At 55.9% G+C, this 19,250-nt stretch overlaps 2 protein-coding genes across 3 annotated transcripts; one reads left to right on the forward strand and one right to left on the reverse strand.

Annotated features, from left to right (window-relative positions):
- The first annotated feature begins 1,457 nt into the window (after positions 1-1,457).
- TUBB (tubulin beta class I) lies at positions 1,458-5,467 on the forward strand. The gene is made up of 4 exons (XM_066252954.1): positions 1,458-1,705; positions 2,981-3,089; positions 3,237-3,347; positions 3,624-5,467. The coding sequence occupies exons 1-4, from the start codon at positions 1,649-1,651 to the stop codon at positions 4,679-4,681; spliced, it is 1,335 nt and encodes a 444-aa protein (XP_066109051.1). The 5' UTR covers positions 1,458-1,648; the 3' UTR covers positions 4,682-5,467.
- Positions 5,468-6,990: 1,523 nt separating this feature from the next.
- On the reverse strand, positions 6,991-19,166 carry FLOT1 (flotillin 1). Of its 2 annotated transcripts, none has more exons than XM_066253037.1 (13): positions 19,028-19,166; positions 18,638-18,829; positions 18,256-18,331; positions 18,079-18,169; positions 17,709-17,852; positions 17,316-17,435; positions 16,758-16,853; positions 16,386-16,538; positions 9,614-9,795; positions 9,281-9,326; positions 9,026-9,163; positions 8,292-8,456; positions 6,991-7,327 (listed from the first exon to the last, which is right to left on the reverse strand). In XM_066253037.1, exons 2-13 carry the CDS (start codon positions 18,678-18,680, stop codon positions 7,298-7,300), a joined length of 1,284 nt encoding a protein of 427 aa, XP_066109134.1. In that variant the 5' UTR covers positions 18,681-18,829; positions 19,028-19,166; the 3' UTR covers positions 6,991-7,297. The 2 variants fall into 2 exon arrangements, with proteins under 2 accessions (XP_066109134.1, XP_066109203.1); XM_066253106.1 differs by having other exon boundaries at positions 18,638-18,734; positions 19,028-19,153.
- Between the last annotated feature and the right edge of the window lie 84 nt (positions 19,167-19,250).

The raw sequence follows: 19,250 nt of genomic DNA on the forward strand, positions 1-19,250 counted from the left end.
CTCTGCTAAGTTAAATGACTTGGCTAGGTTCCTACAGCTAATGCAAGGTAGAGGAAAATTGAAACAAGTCCTTTGATTCTAAATTCTAAACTCCACTGCCATAAAATAGCTACTTTGTGATGATGCCCTAAAACACTTAAAAGAAATTTTAAGTTATTGCGGGGGGGGTGGGGTGTCTTCTTATACAACGTGATGTTCTTTCTGCTATTTGTAAGATGATTGAGATGGGTATTGAATCCAATGTGAACAATAATGACCTTCATATCACGTCTTTTATTGTAGTGCTTACCACATTCTACTTTTTATACACTTTTATCAAATTGCAAGGTCCTAGAGGCCAGGAAGCTAATTCATAATCATTTGTGTATCCCTAGCTTCTGTTTTGGGGGACACTCACCAGGAAGCTAATTCATAATCATTTGTGTATCCCTAGCTTCTGTTTTGGGGGACACTCATTATCAAGTGAGTTAATTGCGGAGAAAAAGTATGCCACTTCGATTTGCGCCCATCTAATTTTCTCCTATGAATAACCCCTTCCTCGTTTTTAATTTAAATCCTGAAGTTCCTGAAAGGTTGCAATGGCTAGACATCTATCTAGTCAGGGAAATCGGTGTACTGAAAAGCACTGCCTTCCTCAAAGTGGCCAAAGGCAGACTGGAAAGACAATGAAATTCTAGCATGTATCTCACCCCATAACGTCTCTGTTCGACAAAACCAGAGTCTTCAATGCCGTTCTACGGCCCAGATCGTCTACGGGACGGAGACTTCTGGATTCACAGATCCCAGGTATCAGTCTAAACCATTCCATTTATTCTTTGAACATACTCTCCAGACAATTACATCTCTATTCTGCAAAGCCCTTGGTGCAATTTTGTTTCTAAACATTATCATTAGAAAACTCCCAAGGAAATAGCAGGAAGGCAATCTCTTCCTTCTTCCTGAGGTTATCTGGGGGAGCAGGTCATGCCTTCGGTCACCAAAGGGCCAGTTGCTCGATAGCAGAGCAGGGTGCCGCGTTTCTCCCCAGTTTTCGCAGAGCTAAGCAGTCCAGTCTTATCAAGAGCTACCGCAGCGGGGAGCTTTCAGGGCGTGGCCACCCCACCTTCCCAATTCCTGCAGCCCCGCAAACGACTTCCTTTTTGCATAAAAGAGTGAGTCCTAGAAGAAAGCCATCTTGCGCAAGGTCATTTTTCATAAAACGCCCCAAAACCAAAACCCCCAAACCCAGCGCCCACCCGTTCGTCCCTTAATTTTCGCAGTGTGGACAACAATGGAGGACTACAACTCCCAGAGAGGACTGCGCTCATTCGGCCGAGCAGAGACCAATGGGCGTGGGCAACCTGACCAGCACCGACGAATCAGGGCCAGCCTCGCCGAGGCTTTGTCTCAGCGCGGCGCGGGCCCTTCTCCCGCCTCCCGCCGGCGCACGCGCGCCCCGCCCTGCCCGCCTTCCCTCCGCGCCCTGCCCTCTCCTTTCTCCCTCTCAGATCCTTCCTGCCGCCGCGTTCGCATCGTGCTGCTTCAGCCTCCGGGGCACGTCCCATTCTGCCAGCCTGTGAGCAGCAGCAGAGGGGAAAAAAACAAACAAAAAACCATATTTCTTGCCCCATACCCGCTTTGAGACGAGCAAAAAATTGTAATTTGAACCATGAGAGAAATCGTGCACATCCAGGCGGGCCAGTGTGGCAACCAGATCGGTGCCAAGGTAAGGATTTTAAACCTGTTTTAACTATATTTCTTTTGCAGAAGAAAAAAAAAAGTCCGATGTAAACGATGAAGAGTGGTTGTGGGCCGTGTGCAGTCTCCAGCCTTAGCCAAGCTTTGCCAAGAAGAAGTTCTATCTGTGCGAGACGCATTTGTAGCTAGCATTTGCTTTTAAAAAAATGGGGAATTGTTTTTCTTGGCAGAGTCAGTTTTGGGGAATCGGTCAGCAGCCTTGAGGTTTGCGGGGGCGGGAAGAGCGAGGTTCTCTAAGGTTTGACTTCAAGGGGATCTCCTAACGGTCCGAGGGCCGGGTTAGGAAGGCAGATGCGGAAGCCCGCCCAGACAAAGCGCGGCCAGGTTCCCCATGTGCATCCCCCTTGGCGGGTGTCGTAGGCCGAGCCCGAGGGGGACGGGGCGAGGCTGGGTGGGGGTGCGGCTGCAGAGCCCGGCCCCCGAGCTGGGTGCGCCAGGGTGGGCTGCGCTGCCCAGCACCTCCACAAAGGACCGAGGGTCTCCGCGCGCCCCCGTGGTTCCCGAGCGGCGGACCCGTCATTTTTTGTGGATTGCAAGGCTAATAAGAGCTGAACTCATTTTGCTTTTTTAAAAAAATTTCCCCTTAAAGAGACCCTTTTGGGGCTTAAACACGTAGGGAGAAAAGGGTGGGGGTCCTTTTCTTTAAGGGGACCCTCGGCACTATATGGTGGGAGAAAGGGAGAGCATCTTCACTGGAAGCAAGAGAGGAGGGAGAAGCTATCCAAAGAAGAAAATTCCGAGGTCGAGGTTTTGAGTTCTTTTTTTTTTTTTTTTGCTAGCGCGCGCGCGCGCTCCAGTGTAGCGGGAGAAAAGGAAGTGCGGTCGCTACGTTGTAGCAGAAGGGCAGGGCCCTGCGGGGCGGGCGATGTGCGCCGCTGCCGGCCGCCAGGGGGCGCGCGGGCTCGAGCCAGGCCCCGCCCCTCGCGCGCTGATTTCGCGCCCCGGCTCCGCCCCCGCGCGACGCCTCCCTTTGTCAGCGGCTTGGCGGGCGCTGGCTTTGGGCTGCTCCCGCCCTTTGCGCGCCGCTGGAAGGGGCGGTGTCCTGCGTCGGAGGCGAGGGTTGAGAGCTCTTTAGTAATCAAGTGGGCCGACTCCGGCCAACCCACCGGTGTCCGCGGTCACCAGGCCCTCCCAGCTGGACATCATTTCACATCCCAAGCCGGCTTTCCCCGGCGGTGGGGGTGTCTAGTGGTGGAGGTAGGAGCGTAATCGGTAGTGAGGGCTCATCGTTCTTTCCCGACAGTTCTGGGAAGTGATCAGTGATGAACATGGCATCGACCCCACTGGCACCTACCACGGGGACAGCGACCTGCAGCTGGACCGCATCTCCGTGTATTACAATGAAGCCACAGGTGAGGGGGGAAGATCGGATGCCATGTCCTGTTTAATTTCTCACTACTTGGGGCGGGGGGGGAGCAGTAAAGACTGGCTCTGCTGCCCTGTCACCCAGCCCTAATCTATTCTGCCAATTTTCACTCCTCTACTTTTCTTCCCTATAGGCGGAAAATATGTTCCTCGTGCTATTTTGGTGGATCTAGAACCTGGTACCATGGACTCTGTTCGCTCCGGTCCTTTTGGCCAGATCTTCAGACCAGACAACTTTGTTTTTGGTAAGTTATACAGATATTTATAGATGTCACCATTTCTAATCATTTGGGTACCAAGAGGACAGCGAGTTAGGAAATGATTATTGTACTGGAGGTGTTTTATGGGGCCATGTTCTGAAATTTCTAAAAGAGGGTGGAGGGCGTGACTGCCTGGCATGGTAAACTGGGCGGGTGTGTCATAGGTGAAGGAAGAGGAAGGTTTTCCCCAGAGTTGAAAGTGGAGATGAGGTGTGTATGGGCCACTCTACTAATCAAGCTTGCCTCCTGACCCCGTTCCAGGTCAGTCTGGGGCAGGCAACAACTGGGCCAAGGGCCACTACACAGAAGGGGCCGAGCTGGTCGACTCGGTCCTGGACGTGGTGCGGAAGGAGGCCGAGAGCTGTGACTGCCTGCAGGGCTTCCAGCTGACCCACTCCCTGGGCGGGGGCACGGGCTCCGGAATGGGCACCTTACTTATCAGTAAGATCCGCGAAGAGTACCCCGACCGCATCATGAACACCTTCAGCGTGGTGCCGTCGCCCAAAGTGTCCGACACGGTGGTGGAGCCCTACAACGCCACCCTGTCTGTCCATCAGCTGGTGGAGAACACAGACGAGACCTACTGCATCGACAACGAGGCGCTGTACGACATCTGCTTCCGCACCCTCAAGCTGACCACGCCCACCTACGGGGACCTCAACCACCTGGTCTCGGCCACCATGAGCGGGGTCACCACCTGCCTGCGCTTCCCGGGCCAGCTCAACGCTGACCTCCGCAAGCTGGCCGTCAACATGGTGCCCTTCCCGCGCCTCCACTTCTTCATGCCCGGCTTTGCCCCTCTGACCAGCCGTGGAAGCCAGCAGTATCGGGCCCTCACGGTACCCGAACTCACCCAGCAGGTGTTCGATGCCAAGAACATGATGGCCGCCTGCGACCCCCGCCATGGCCGCTACCTCACGGTGGCTGCTGTATTCCGTGGGCGGATGTCCATGAAGGAGGTGGACGAGCAGATGCTCAACGTGCAGAACAAGAACAGCAGCTACTTTGTAGAATGGATCCCCAACAACGTCAAGACGGCCGTCTGCGACATTCCGCCCCGCGGCCTGAAGATGGCCGTCACCTTCATCGGCAACAGCACGGCCATCCAGGAGCTGTTCAAGCGCATCTCGGAGCAGTTCACGGCCATGTTCCGGCGCAAGGCCTTCCTGCACTGGTACACGGGCGAGGGCATGGACGAGATGGAGTTCACCGAGGCGGAGAGCAACATGAACGACCTGGTCTCCGAGTACCAGCAGTACCAGGATGCCACCGCGGAGGAGGAGGAGGATTTCGGTGAGGAGGCGGAAGAGGAGGCCTAAGGCCACGCCCCCGATGCCCGGCTCCTCCGCCCGTCGGCCTCTTCCTCAACAGCCCCTGTCCTCTCCCTTAGAATTTCCATCTTCTGCCTTTTTTTTTTCTTCTTTTAGGGGTGTTCTAGAACAGTGCCCGGCTCGTGACAGGCACTCAATAAATACTCGTTTGTTGAATGTCTCCTCTCTTTCTACTCTGGGAAATCTGTATTTCTGCTCTTCTGGGTAATCCTGTATTTCCTTCTGGTACCTGCCCCTCCCCTCTGTCCAGTTCCTATTTCCTTCTCTGTTTCAAAATAATTCTCCCAAGAAGCGGGGTCTCCTCCGGAGTCCATGGAGAACTGCGCTGGAAATGGGCATCCCAAGCCCATGTGGTGACCAGGGAGGAAAAGGAAACAGTGCTGACTGTAGTGGGTAGAAGTCCCCACAGGGAAGGGGTGGGATTCCCCATTCTAGAGCAGTTTGGGACGATGGGATTCAGGCTGTTCAAGTCCTCCTTTCCAGCTTTGTTCGTCTTTTATCTCTGCCACCCTCAGCTTTGGGGGAGGTGTTAACAGTATTATCTCAACCTTCAGTCTGCAAGCTCTGTCCTGAGCGGTTTCCATTGCAGGGGCTCACCCTGCTCTCGTCAAGTGTGCTTCTTCCCTTCCACGTCCTTCATACTGAATCGCTTTCCTTCTTAGATGAAGAGAATCAAGTGGGGAAAATCGTGAACAGCCTTGGTCCCTAAGCCTCCAGAAAGGCCCCTTCCATCTCTTACCTTTTCTTACCCAAAAAAGGAGTATGGGTCCTATAGGTGTAGGAAAAGGGACACACTGCCACCTACACGTGGGAGTCATTCCCTGGAGGAGAGGGGGCAGGACACCCTCTTAACTTCTGGCAGCATCTCATTTCTTTGCTATGGCCTTTCCCCAGCCCTACCCACCACCCTTGGTTCTGTCCTATCCTACAGCTCAAATTTGTGTTGAACTTTTTTTCATATTGAAAATAAAATGACATTGCCCCAAGAGCCAAAAATAAATGGGAATTGAGAAAAAAAAAATGTGTGTTCATTTAGCTGGCTGGTTCACTTAACTAACACGTGTTTTGTTCTCCATAAATGGATGAGACTATCCTAAAATTTAATTAACCCTCATCTTAATCCCTGGTACCCAAACTAGCCCCTACTTGCCAGTACCAGTCTATTTTTAGAGAGGAAGGGTGCCCTGTCCAGGGATTGAATCAGCAACTTTTGTGTATCAAGACACTGCTGCTCTAAACCAACCGAGCTATCTGACCAGGGCACCAATAACACACCAGTCCTAAACTAGGATAGCCATGGGCTTTGAAGCAGGATGTGGAAATGTGTATGTCAAATGGTATATAAATGGTTTCTAGACCAGCACCACCATGGAGCCTGGACAAAGTGGGTTTCAGGCCTCGTGTACAATGTACTGGAACCAAAACCACATTGGATCCCGGCAGCCTTAGCTGCTGTTCCCAAGTGCAGCACACCCGGGATTCCTGTGGGTTACGAGGACCTAGCTTTCTGGAACCACGTGGCCTTTCTCAGCCAACCTAGGGTAAAGGTAACTAGTATGGGATGCTATATGGTCCTGCTCTTGGCCCTGGCCGGTTGGCTCAGTGGTAGAGCGTCGGCCTGGCGTGCAGGAGTCCCAGGTTCAATTCCCGGCCAGGGCACACAGGAGAAGCGCCCATCTGCTTCTCCACCCCTCCCCCTCTCCTTCCTCTCTGTCTCTTCCCCTCCCGCAGCCGAGGCTCCATTGGAGCAAAGATGGCCGGGGCGCTGAGGATGGCTCTGTGGCCTCTGCCTCAGGCGCTGGAATGGCTCTGGATGCAACAGCGAAACCCCAGATGGGCAGAGCATCGCCCCCTGGTGGGCATGCCAGGTGGATCCCGGTCGGGCGCATGCGGGATTGACTGCCTCCCCATTTACAGCTTTGGAAAAAAAAAAAAAATCTTCCCATTATATGGTCCTGCTCTAAACACTGCTACACTTGGCCTCATGCTCTCGGTTGAACACAAGTCTGAAAGCTACCCCCAGAAACTGCTATCATTTCCCTGGACTATGTTTTCAGTAACTATGGACTAAAGGCTCCATTTCCTTCCCTATCAGCATGTTTTCTGACTAAACCAACTCGGTGTGTGGGGTGGGGAGTTAATTCTACAGCCCTTAGTGTACAAGTAACTTTCTCATCCTAAGAAGGCGACTGGAGGCCTCATTTTTAATGAGTTCTGTCTTAATTGCTAGTATCCACACTCGATAGCAAGTTATTTGACAGGTTGAGAACTTCCGGCCACCTCTCAGTCTTGGTCAGAAAATAATTCTGCACAACAGGTTCAGCGTAGTTTACTTAGGAAGTTAAACAAATTGGGGGTGGGGTTATCAGAATGCTGGCACGGAACCCTCGGGGGGCTGGCAGTCTCGGTTGGTAGTGTGGGACCCGGAAGGGGAGCGACCCTTCCCTCTCCCAGGCAAGGCACGGGCTATTTGGCAAGGAGAGACGAGGGGCGGAGCCCCACCGTCAAAGGACATGCTCTGGGAGATCAGCTGAAACACATGCAATAGGGCACCATTCGGGCAACTTGAACCACGAGGCTGGGCACCTGCGAAGGTGGAGGGTGTCAGGCCGTTCGCAGGGGCTTGTGGTTCACCTGGCAAAAACAAAACAAAACAAAACAGTAGTTGACACAGGAACCAGACGTCACGTTCCAGACTCCCCTGGACCAGCGGGCCGCAGAGAGGACAGGCACACCCAGGGGGTCTTCTTTTGTTTTTTTCAATGACAGTTCACATTCAACCCTCTTTTATTAGATGTACCGCACAGGGAGGCGTCTGCTAGTTCTTCTGGCGCCCCACCTCACCCTCTTGCAAGCAGTCAGGATCCATGTGGAACAATGTATTACTGAAAGGGTGTGGGAGGAGGTAGGGCTTGTCCTGCACAGGGCTCTGCAGCTCCCAACCCTCCCTGCAAGCCTCAGGGAGGCTCCCAGGAACCCAGCTGGAAGGTCACTGAAATGGCCCAATGCCTTTATTTACATATGCATGTAGACTTTGTTGAACACACTCTTGTACTTAAACTGTGTGCCAAGCAGTGCTCTCCACACACTCTGCAAATGTGTTTACTCATTTAATTCTCTTTAGCAATTCCACAGGGTAGCTGCTATTATTAAACCTGCAAGGAGACAGGTACAGAGAAGTCAAGGACTTCTCTGAGGTCACAGCACGCGTGGGAGCCAGGACTCAGACAGCCTCTGACCTCCACCGTGACCTTCGAGTGAATCAATAGGCACCAGGAAAAGCAGTGCCCTGACTTAATTGTGGACGGGTTGCTACCAGCTCACGGTACTAGACAGAGGGCCTGGGTTGGAAGCTCGGCTTCCCCAGGGTATATGGCATGGGCTCAGTTACTTAACATGTTGGGAGTCCAGTTTCTTGACTTTGTAAAATACTACATACCCTAAGGGTAGTTTCATTAAAATATTTAAAAAATAAATAAAAACCATTTATGTCAAAGCTGAGCACTGTGTCTGGCAGAAAGAAGCAACAAATGCCAAGGCCGCACCGAGCGCTGGGGAACCCAGTGGCTCTGCCTCAGGCCCCACCCCCAGCCCTCACCTGGGAGATGCTGACGCCGGTGAGTCTCTCCACGCTCTCCGGCAGGCGGCTCAGGATGTCCAGTACTTCCCCGGTTACTTTGGCCGCCCCCACGGCCCCACTTCCACTGGACACCAGCGTGATCTTTTTGGCGGAGGTCAAGGGACCACTGATCTCCTCTGCCACCTGGTAGGTGAGATGCCCACTCAGCGCCTGGGGTCTGACCACACCCCTCCTCAAAGGCCTTAGCCTGTGTTTTTTTTTGTGTGTGTGTGTTTCTGAAGCTGGAAACAGGGAGACAGTCAGACTCCCACATGCGCCCGACCGGGATCCACCCGGCATGCCCACCAGGGGGCGATGCTCTGCCCATCTGGGGTGTTGCTCTGCCACAATCAGAGCCATTCTAGCGCCTGAGGCAGAGGCCACAGAGCCATCCTCAGCGCTGGGGCAAACTTTGCTCCAGTGGAGCCTTGGCTGCGGGAGGGGAAGAGAGAGACAGAGAGGAAGGAGAGGGGGAGGGGTGGAGAAGCAGATGGGCGCTTCTCCTGTGTGCCCTGACCAGGAATCGAACCCGGGACTCCTGCACGCCAGGCCTACGCTCTACCGCTGAGCCAACTGGCCAGGGCCAAGCCTGGGTTTTTAAAGATTCTGTCCTATCGATCACTCATCCTCCCTCCGGTCACTGGCCTGGATCTCCCACCCCTGATGTAGGGACCCCAGCGGACTCCCCGCAGCGCCCAGCACCCCGCCCTGACCTGGGGAAGCTTCTCCAGGAGCATGTCCAGCTGCGCGGCCTCCTGGTACAGCTGGAACGCCTCCGCCTTCTTGGCCATCTGCTCGGCCTCGGCCCGCGCCCGCGCCGCGACCGCGAAGGCCTCGGCCTCCCCGCGCATCTGAGGAGGGGGGCACAGGGCACCGTGACCCCGCTGGCCGCATGCAAGCGCAGGAGGCCCCAGCTGAGCAGCCACGCCCGCTCCCCAGCAGCCAGGGAGCGCCCCCTCCTCACTCACCTTCACAGACTCCGCTTCGGCCTCCGCCTGCATGATCAGCTGGGACCTGGGCAAACAAGGGGAGCGGAGGGAGGAGCTGGGGGTCAGTGGGGGGGGGCTCCCGGGGAGAGGCCCAGCGCCAGGGTGGGGGTGGGGGCTCCCGGGGAGAGGCCCAGCGCCAGGGTGGGGGTGGGGGCTCCCGGGGAGAGGCCCAGCGCCAGGGTGGGGGGGGGGGCTCCCGGGGAGAGGCCCAGCGCCAGGGTGGGGGTGGGGGCTCCCGCCACCCGAGTCCCACCGGAGGCGCCCAGGCAGGGAAGGCGACGGAGCCGGGAGGCCCGCGGGAGGGGCGCGTACTTCTCGGCCTCCGCCAGGCGCTCCAGCTTGTAGCGCTCGGCCTCCGCCGGCTTGCGCACGCGGGACTCCAGCTCCTTCTCGCGGCGGGCGATCTCCTGCTCCTGCACCGCCACCTGCTGGGCCCGCTCCACCACCTGCACCTGCACGCGCTGCTCCTCGATCTGCTGCTTCGTTTTGGCCACCTGGGCGAGAGGGATGGATGCTCGGCGTCAGGGCTGAAGAGCCTTGTGAAGCCGGCGCAGGGCTCCAGGGTGGGCTGTGAAAAATAGGGCAGGTCCGTGGAGCGGTCCCGGGTCAGGTCCGCCAGCTGGGCGAGACCATTTCCCCTCCAGAGCCGCTCTCTCAGAGCCAGTTATCAGTGAGCAGGACTTTTCCCTAGGCGGCCTCCGCGTCAGAGCCGAATGGGGCTGGGACCCAGTCCGGTTGCCTCGGGACGGCTCCCCTTCTGTTTTCCCACCATGTCTCCCTCTGGCGTGTGAGCACCTGGAGGGCACCGAGTGCACGGTGCACCCACCTCCAGCCTCCCAGTCTCCTTCCCGTCCATCCCCTCTGCTCCCCAACTCTGCTACTGGAACCGTGGTGCTAGCCAGCTCTCAAAATCATCTCCAGGCCCTGGCCGGCTGGCTTGGCAGTCGAGTGTCGGCCTGGCTCGTGGAAATCCTGGGTTTAATTCCCGGCCAGGGCACACAGGAGAAGTACCCATCCACCCCTCCCCCTCTCCTTTCTCTCTCTCTCTTCCCCTCCTGCACCAGGGTTCCATTGGAGCAAAGTTGGCCCGGGCGCTGAGGATGGCTCCATGGCCTCCGCCTCAGGTGCTAGAATGGCTCCAGTTGCAGCGGAGCAACACCTCAGATAGGCAGAGCATCACCCCCTGATGGCCATGCTGGGGTGGGTCCCGGTCGGGCACATGCGGGAGTCTGACTGCCTCCTCACTTCTAACTTTGGAAAAACACAAAAAAAACCCAAAACAAACAAAAAAAACCTCCAGCCTCAACTACTGCAATGGCCTCCTACTTTCTTCTTAGGGGGCTGGCAGAGCGTGTGTGTGTGTGTGTGTGTGTGTATGTCTTTTTCACTTGCTACTTTTGTATATGGCACAGACTCAAAAGAAAAAAATAAACAGCAAGAAGCCAAGCTTCCGCGTATTTCCTCAAACGATCTGGTCCCCTTCCCCAGGAACGACCACTGTGACCGGCTTCTTCTGTATCCTTCCAGGGGTGCTCGACCCGCACGGACCAGGACGTGGGTATAGAATGCCCCTTATTTAGGCAGACTGCGTTTTCTTTCTTTCTTTCTTTTTTTGTATTTTTCTGAAGCTGGAAATGGGGAGGCAGTCAGACAGACTCCTGCATGCGCCCGACCGGGATCCACCCGGCACGCCCACCAGGGGGCGATGCTCTGCCCACCAGGGGGTGATGCTCTGCCCATCCTGGGCGTCGCTCTGTCGCAACCAGAGCCACTCTAGTGCCTTGGGCAGAGGCCAAGGAGCCATCCCCAGCGCCCAGGCCATCTTTGCTCCAATGGAGCCTTGGCTGCGGGAGGGGAAGAGAGAGACAGAGAGGAAGGAGGGGGGGAGGGGGGGAGAAGCAGATGGGCACCTCTCCTGTGTGCCCTGGCCAGGAATCGAACCCGGGACTTCCGCACGCCAGGCCGGCACTCTACCACTGAGCCAACCGGCCAGGGCCTAGACTGCGTTTTCTTATTCCCTGTAGCGTGCAGGGAGCAGAAGGCTCTCGCCAAGATGTTGGTGTACAGGGGAGGCGCACACTTCCTTCCTGTCTCGTTGCTCCGGCTCAGCCGGGCAGCATCAGCCCTGGGGGTGTCACCAACACGAGGGGGGGTGCTCCTGCCCTTACTGGGCCCATCTGTTCGCTCTCTGGATATGGCACCCTGGCCAATCTCTGACCTGGAAACGTCAGGCCTGTTCCAAAGGGGACCGGATGCTCCCCACTGCAGTGTCCAGTGGGGACAGCTCTCCCCTACCTTGGGGCACCCCTGCCCCTGCCCCTGCCCCTGGGCCACCTTCTGGTGAAACTCAACCTCCAGCAGCCTCCTTGGACAGAGTACGTGGGCAGGAAGTTTTCTGAGCTCTCCCTTCTCCACATATTTCTTCTACCCTTCTATTGTGAGTTAGTTGGGCGGGGCACATGTTACTATGTGGAAATTCATTTTCATCAGAGTTTTGAAGGCACTGATTGCTCCATGGCCTCCTAGCTTCCGAAGAAATGCAAAGTCATTTTCATGCCCAACCATTTGAGATGTTTTGTTTTTCCTTCTCTCTGGAGGCCTCTACATCTGTTTTTTTTTTTTATTTTTATTTTTTTTATTTTTTTTATTCTCAGTGTTCTGAAATTTCAGTGCTAGGTTTCAAAGAGATGTTTCCCATTCCTGTGTTCCATTGGGTGGGTTGTTAAAATCTGGAAACTCACACCCTTCCCAATGGATAAACACATGGTAAATTCTTCATTTGTCCATTTCCTCTGGTCTGCTGGAGATACTGGCTTGGTCTTCAATTATTTTATCTATGTCCATTCCTCCCATCTGTTCTGTTCTATTTTCTGGGAAATTCATGAGAATTTCTCTTCTAAAGTAATAAAAATTTCTGCCATATTTTACTAATTTGTAAGAGCTCTTTTTTGTCTGTTTTCCATTCTCTATCCTGACTTCCTGGTTGTGGATTCTTATCTTACCAAGCATATTAATTTAGAAAAAAAAAAAAAAAAAGCATCTTCAGCCCTGGCCAGTTTGCCAAGTTCGTAGAGCATCAGCCCCATGTGTGGAAGTCCTGGGTTCAATTCCCACTCAGGGCACACAGAAGTGACCATCTGCTTCTCCACCTCTTTCTCTCTCCCCGTCCCTCCCACAGGCATGGCTCAAATGGTTTGAGCAAGTTGGCCCCCGGCGCTAAGGATGGCTCCATGACCTTGCCTCAGGTGTTAAAACAGCTTGGTTGTTGAGCAACGGAGTAGTGGCCCTAGATGCACAGAGCATCATCCCTAGATGGGATTTCCAGCAGGATCCCAGGCAGGGTGCATGCAGGAGTCTGTTTCTCTGCCTCTCACTTAAAAAAAATTATTAAAAAAAAAAAAGGTTGCCTACCAGGCGGTGGTGCAGTGGATAGAGCATTTGACTGGGATCCGGAGGACCCAGGTTCGAGACCCCAAGGTTGCCAGCTTGAGCGCGGGCTCAACTGATTTGAGCAAAGTTTACCAGCTTGGACCCAAGGTCCCTGGCTCAAGCAAGGGGTTACTCAGTCTGCTGAAGGCCCACGGTCAAGGCACGTATGGGAGAGCAATCAATGAACAACTAAGGTGTCGCAATGAAAAACTGATGATTGATGCTTCTCATCTCTCTCCGTTCCTGTCTGTCTGTCCCTCTCTCTTAACTCTCTGTCTCTGTAAAAAAAAAAGCTTTCTTCTCCCTGCACAGTCTGTATCCTCCACACGGCTTTGCTGCGGGCGGTTTAGGGTTGTCCTCCCTGCTGCAGGGCTCCCTGACAGATCAGGTCCCCCTTGGTTGTCTGCTCCCAGAGAGGAGGGTCCGCCACACTGACCGGAAGCTCTGGGTTGTGGGTGAGCCTGCGGACTGGGAGCTTCCCTCCAGGGTGGTCTGGACAGGCCGCTGGCTGAGCGACCTCTGATTCAGGATCTCTGTCTTTCTTTTTGGCTCGGTCATGTTCCCCAGCACAGTTTTCTGATCCATTCTTTGGGAGGTGGGAGCCAAGCAGGGCAAGGGGTGAGGGGAAGCCGTTGGCATTTAGCCTTCAGGAGGTGCGGTCAGTTCAGGTCCCTGTTGCTGGTGCAGTACGAGGCCCCTACCTACCTCTGGCCGGCCGCAGGTCACATCCTCTGGTTTACTCTTACCAGATAATATACCCCTAGATGTCTTCCGGGGCAGAGAGGGGACCAGAGAAGGGACCCCGAGCCAGGGGGCCAGCCAGGGGCTCTAACTGAGAAGGCGTTCTTCACCTCTTTTTCCCCGATCTCGACCGTCTTCACCACAGCTCGGGCCCGTGGCTGTGCGCTCCTGGGCCTCAGATCACGGCCCTTTCCTCCCGGGCACCTTTGTTCTCAGCTGTCTCAGCCAAGCTTAGCCAGTTACAGTGGCTTTCCAGCTCCCGAAGTGACGCTGTGGTTTCTACTCCTCTCTTTCTCTTTAAATCATTCTATGTGCTTTTAATGACGAGTTACCTGCATTTGTTCAAGGCATCGTCTTTGAAAAAGCTCCCACCTCATCCCTCTGCTGCCTCTCTTCTGACAATCGGTTCTCCCCACAGCAGCCAGACCGATCCTCGTTAGAACACGGACTGGACCGCAGCACCGCCCTGCTTCAAGTTCTCTAACAGCTTTCCTCTGTGCTCTGAACTCTCCTCTGGATCTCCATCATGTCCACCTGAGCCCAATGTGACCTGGCCTTGCCGGCCTCTCCTTACAGCACTCCAGCCCCACAAGACCAGAAACCTCCTTTCTGTTTCTGCGACATGCCAAGCTCTTTCCAACCTCAGGGCCTTTGCACGTGCTGGTCCCTGCCTAGCCACTAGTCACTGTGGCTATTTAAATATAAATTAATTATTAAGTAAAATTTAAAATTCAATTCCCCAGTCACAATTTCACTGGCCACATTTCAAGTGCTCAACATCAGGGTAAACTACAGAACCGTACCCATCGTCACAGAAGTTCCGCTTGAGCATCACTGGTTTAGAGCACCCTTGGCCCACAACTCTGCGTTCTGTCTTATGCTGTAAGCTCTGTGGGAGCAGGAATCTTTTCTGACTCATTCACACTCATATCCTCACCTCCGAAACAATGCCTGGCCCAGAGGAAGCACTTCATAGAAAACTGTGGACTGAATCATTATTTCCTGATTACCCAGCACAAAGCCTGGCACAACATGAGGAAATGATACAAGTTAAAACAGAGCCCCAACCAGCCCCATCTGTTGATCTGCATACAAAGAAAGCCATGTTTCCAGAGTCAAGGTCATTATCCATGTCCCACCCACGCAAGCGGTTTCCACTATGTTACTGCTTCTCACACTCCAGCGTACACATGAGTCACCCAGGGATTTAGTTAAAACGCAGGTTCCGATTCGGTCTGGGCTGGAGCCTGATAGTTTGTACTTTTAACAAACACTCCAGGGCTGCTGCTGCCGGGAATTTACACCCACAACTCAAGATGTTTTGCACCCCATTATGCTTTTTAGCCTTGGCAAGAATGAATTTCATGACATTGCCACACGCTGGGTAAAGGTCTCAAATACACTTGATTCTTGTCATTCACGGTAGCTCTGCTCTAGAACATAGCCACGAGTGGTGAGTTAGTAAATACTGATTTTGTTCCTAGGGGCAATACGGGGTTAGGTTCCTAGGAGCCTCTGTTCACAACACTTTTGTCCACAGGTCAATATGTAACCTTGTTTTATGCACCTTTCTGTTTAAAGTCACCTTAGGTAATAATCATTGTGGGTTCATTATCAACGAACTCGCGGCCCACAGCACTGGAACGCCTGCCTGAAGGAAGCCCATCTAACACAGGTGTCTCCTCCATGCAGCCGCGCCCGGCACGCCCCAGCCTCCCTGCGCTTAGGAAGACTAGGCCGCACTTCAGAACTATGCTTGGGGGTCATTTTAAACCAACAAAGACCACAAGAATCTGAATAATGTGGCAGTAAATACACGATGAAGGTCCAGGCTGGGTGGCTCAGCGGTAGAGCATCAGCCTGGTTTATGGATGTCCCAGGTTCTATTCCCAATCAGGGCACACAGAAGAAGTGCCCATCTGCTTCTCCACCCAACCCCCTCTCACATCCCTCTTTCTATCTCTCTTCCCCTCCTGCAGCCACGGCTCCACCGGAGCAGGTTGGCCCCTGGCACTGAGGATGGTTCCATGGCCTTCGCCTCAGGTGCTAAGAAGAGCTTGGTGGCTGAGCAACAAAGCAAGACCCCAGACGGGCAGAGCACCGCCCCTCAGCAGGCTTGCCGGGTAGATTCCAGTCCGGGTGTATGTGGGAGTCGGTTGTCTCTCTGCCTCCCCTCCTCTCACTGACTCCATATATACTCCCTGAATATATAAATATTTTGAAGACAACACTATTTATAGCGTGAGAGTTGAAAGAAGGCAACATATCTTGTTCAACCCGAACCGGGAGCTGCCCACCGAGCAGCTCCGGTGTCTCCGTGCATGTCTGCAAGCGGCCACAGACGTGCTGCACGTACTGATTTTGTTTGGGGTTACCACTACATTTTAGCAAGCAGGTGTTCTCAATCTGGAACCCACCAACGACGAGGCCTGGCTGTGCACCCCTGTAACGGCCAGCTGTGCCCGCATCGCCCTTTGCACGAGTCAGAGCCAGCTCTGTGCTCTCCTTCCTCGCACCCGCCTTTGATCCCTGGGGCTGCCCTGTGTGAACGAGAAGAAGGCGCCCTCCCTCCGGGTGGGTGCAGACTGACTCACTGACTGGCCCAGGTCAGAACGCGCAGCTTGGCGAGCGAGCGAGACCCGGGCTGGACCTCTCTCTGCTCTGGTCCGCTCCCCACGCGGGTGCCCTGGCAGGGGCACAATCCGCTCCAAGCATGTGACCTGCCCTACTGCTCGTATACGTGACCTTTTCTTTGCTGTACAGCTGAAATGTTTTAAGTCTTTTAAGTCTTCCTCACACGGCGGAGGAGCTGGGTCGGAAACGGAGAGCAGGACAAGGCGTTGGAATAGGAGGGTGGCAGCCTGCGAGAGGGGCGGGGGCGGGGGCGGGGTCCACCCCAGCGCCGGGCTCTGACCTGCAGCTGATAGGCCAGGTCGGCCTGCGCACGGCGCGTGTTGACCTCGATGTCGTAGGCGGCCTTCTTCAGCTCGTAGTCCCTCTGCGCCTTGGCCATCTCGATCTCGCTCAGGTACTGAGCAGACACTTTCTCCTGCTTGGCTTTGGCCTCCTGTCCACACAGAGAGCAGGTGGGGAGTCACAGCAGGGAGGGGAAGGGCCCCAGGGGGAGAGCCCCCTCCCCGACAGGCTCCCCTGCCTTGGCCTCAGCCTGGCCTCATCTATTTCCTCTGCCAACCCAGTTCCACCAGCCTCCACAGTCAGTTGCTCCCCTCCCACCAAGCACCCAGTAAGCCCCCGGTGACCAAGTGACCCCCTGCCCCTCCCGTACCCGGATCCCAGCGTCTCTCTTGGCCTCTGCTTCTCCAATCCGAGCGTCTTTCTGGACTTGAGCAGTTCGAGCCTTCCCCAGGGAGTGCAAATAGTCCTGTGAAAGAGATGCAGATACTAGAGTCCTTAAGACGATCTAGGCCCTGGTTGGTTGGCTTAGTGGTAGAGTGTTGGCCTGGTGTGTGAATGTCCCGGGTTCGATTCCCAGTCTGAGCACACAGGAGAATTGACCACCTGCTTCTCCACACCTCCTCCTTCTCTATCTCTCTCTTCTCCTCCCACAGCCATGGCTCGGTTGGAGCAAGCTGGCCCCGGGTGCTGAGGATGGCTCCATGGCCTCCCCTCCCCTCAGGTGCTAAAAATAGCTCTGTTGCTAAGCAACGAAGCAAGAGCCCCAGATGGGTAGAGCATCATCACGCCATAGGGGTCTTGCTGGGTAGATCCTGGTTGGGGCGCATGTGGGAATCTGTCTCTCTGCCTCCCTGCTTCTCTCTTAAGAACAAAACAAAACACAGTTTAAGAGAAGAAAGGGAAACAGAGGACCAGCTGTCTAGGTTACCTGGTCATCGTGAATGTCCTTCAGGGTGTAGCTGACCACACTGATGCCCATGTTCACCAGGTCGGAGGACGCCACTTTGAAGACTTGCTCGGAGAATTTCTGCCGGTCCTTATAGATTTCCTGGGGTAACGGATGGTAGGAAAGAGGAAGTGAGGCTCTCGGAAGCTCCGGCCACTGTCTCCCGCAGGCTAGCTCAGTCCTTAGCCCCCCGCCCCCCCTCGGGCATCCTCTCCGGGTGTCTCCCCGCCGCAGGCTAGCTCAGTGCTTAGCCCCCCGCCCCCCCCCTCGGGCATCCCCTCTGGGTGTCTCTCCGCTGCAGGCTAGCTCAGTCCTTAGCCCCCCACCACCCCCCTCGGGCATCTCCTCCAGGGGTCTCCCCACCGGCAGACCCACCTCCACAGTCATGTGGGCCATGATAGCCCTCTGGTGGCCCTCCAGTGTCTCCAGAGCAATCTGGGCGATCTCAGCCTCCGTCTTCCCCAGGAACATCTGGCAGGCGGCCGCCAGCATCTCCTTGTTCTGCCCCTGGATTTTCACCTGGAGCCAGAGGGAGGGTGGGAAGGGTGAGGCGGAGGAAGTCTCAGGAAGCCAGGGAGGAAAGCAGGAGAGAAGAAAGGAGGAGTCCAGTACCCTGGAGAAGGTGAGACTACAAGACCCCGCAGGCAGAGGCTGGGAAAGCCGGGGTCACGAGATCCTTCAAGTCTAGGGACAGAGAAGGTGATGGGGGGCGTGGGCTCTGGGGTAAAGGCTCTGAAAGCCTCACCTGGGCAATGCCAGTGACTGAGATGGGGACCCCGTGGCGAGTGTAAACCTTTTCACTCTTGACATTGAGGGTCAATGTGTTGAGAGAGATCCTAGAGGGAAGAAGAAGGGTGGACAGTGAGGAAGGCGGAGAAGACAGAAAACGAGGGTCCCCTTCCCTGGCTCTCTCCCCACCCACCTCTGGATCTGCTGGATGCAGGGCAGGACAAAGACTCGTCCCCCAGCCACCATGACTGGGGGGCTCCGGCAGAAACCTGAAAAGAAGAAAGGTTCAAGGCCAGTGAGCTGCGGTGGCCACAGCAGCGATGGAATATGGAAGACTCTAGAACTGGGGTTGGAGGAGGAGGGAGGAAGGCAGGGAGGGGAGGGAGGAAGGGCAATCCCCACGAGGAAATCTGGGAGCTGGAGGGGGGGGTCCCAGGGACTGGGGGGCGCACAAGCTGGCGGCTCAGGCCGAGGGAGAAGCCATGGGGCTGCAGGGCTGGGAGGGAGCGGGGAAGGGCCCAGGCCAGGCGCGCAGGGGTTCGGGGGTCACTGGCTGAGAAGAGGGCAGTACTTACCAGAGACCACCATGGCCTCATTGGGGCCACAGGTGAAAAACATGGCTCAAGCGGCAGCTGCCCGAGAGGAAGGAAGCGTCCGCGGAGAGGCCGGGCGCTGTGGAGGCCACACAGGAGTGGCTGTTTCCCGTTCCCGTCAGTCCCGCCAGGGTGCAGCCACCACCGCCCAGTCCCTTCCGTACCCGCTTTTCCCTGCGAAATGCAGCAGGCCCCCGCGACGCCTGTCGGCTGCGTACGGCTACTGCCTGGGGCCCCGCCTGCAGGGAGGACGGCTTCTCCCCGACCCGATAAAGCTCTGCGCGCCCGGAGGCCCCCGACCCCGCGCCCCCCGCGCTCCTGCTCCACGGCCCCTCCCCCACGGCCTTCCCAGGCGCGGGCGCGGCCGGGTACCTGCGAGCCGAGCCGCGGCCACCCGCGCACCGCCTTCCCGGACGCCCTACCCACGGCCTCGCGCGCCCCCGGCCCGACCACGCCCTGGGCCTGCGGCAAGGCCACCCCGCCCCCCGCGGCCGTCCAACCCCGGCCCCGCGCTAGGCCCGCCCCTCTTTCCCGGCAGGCCCCGCTCGGAGCCCAGCGCTCCCGCCCTGCACCGCCACCCCCACCTCCCGGACCG

Source organism: Saccopteryx bilineata, chromosome 1 (assembly GCF_036850765.1).
Source record: "Saccopteryx bilineata isolate mSacBil1 chromosome 1, mSacBil1_pri_phased_curated, whole genome shotgun sequence".
In the NCBI taxonomy this organism is placed as follows: Eukaryota; Metazoa; Chordata; class Mammalia; order Chiroptera; family Emballonuridae; genus Saccopteryx; species Saccopteryx bilineata.

Coding starts and splice junctions, on each gene's coding strand:
- TUBB (XM_066252954.1), top strand. CDS start 1,649: ATGAGAGAAATCGTGCACATCCAGGCGGGCCAGTGTGGCAACCAGATC. Junction 1,706..2,980: donor GCAACCAGATCGGTGCCAAG/GTAAGGATTTTA, acceptor CTTTCCCGACAG/TTCTGGGAAGTGATCAGTGA. Junction 3,090..3,236: donor GTATTACAATGAAGCCACAG/GTGAGGGGGGAA, acceptor TCTTCCCTATAG/GCGGAAAATATGTTCCTCGT.
- FLOT1 (XM_066253037.1), bottom strand. CDS start 18,680: ATGTTTTTCACCTGTGGCCCCAATGAGGCCATGGTGGTCTCTG. Junction 17,853..18,078: donor CAGTCACTGGCATTGCCCAG/GTGAGGCTTTCA, acceptor CTCTGGCTCCAG/GTGAAAATCCAGGGGCAGAA. Junction 16,854..17,315: donor AGGACATTCACGATGACCAG/GTAACCTAGACA, acceptor TCTCTTTCACAG/GACTATTTGCACTCCCTGGG.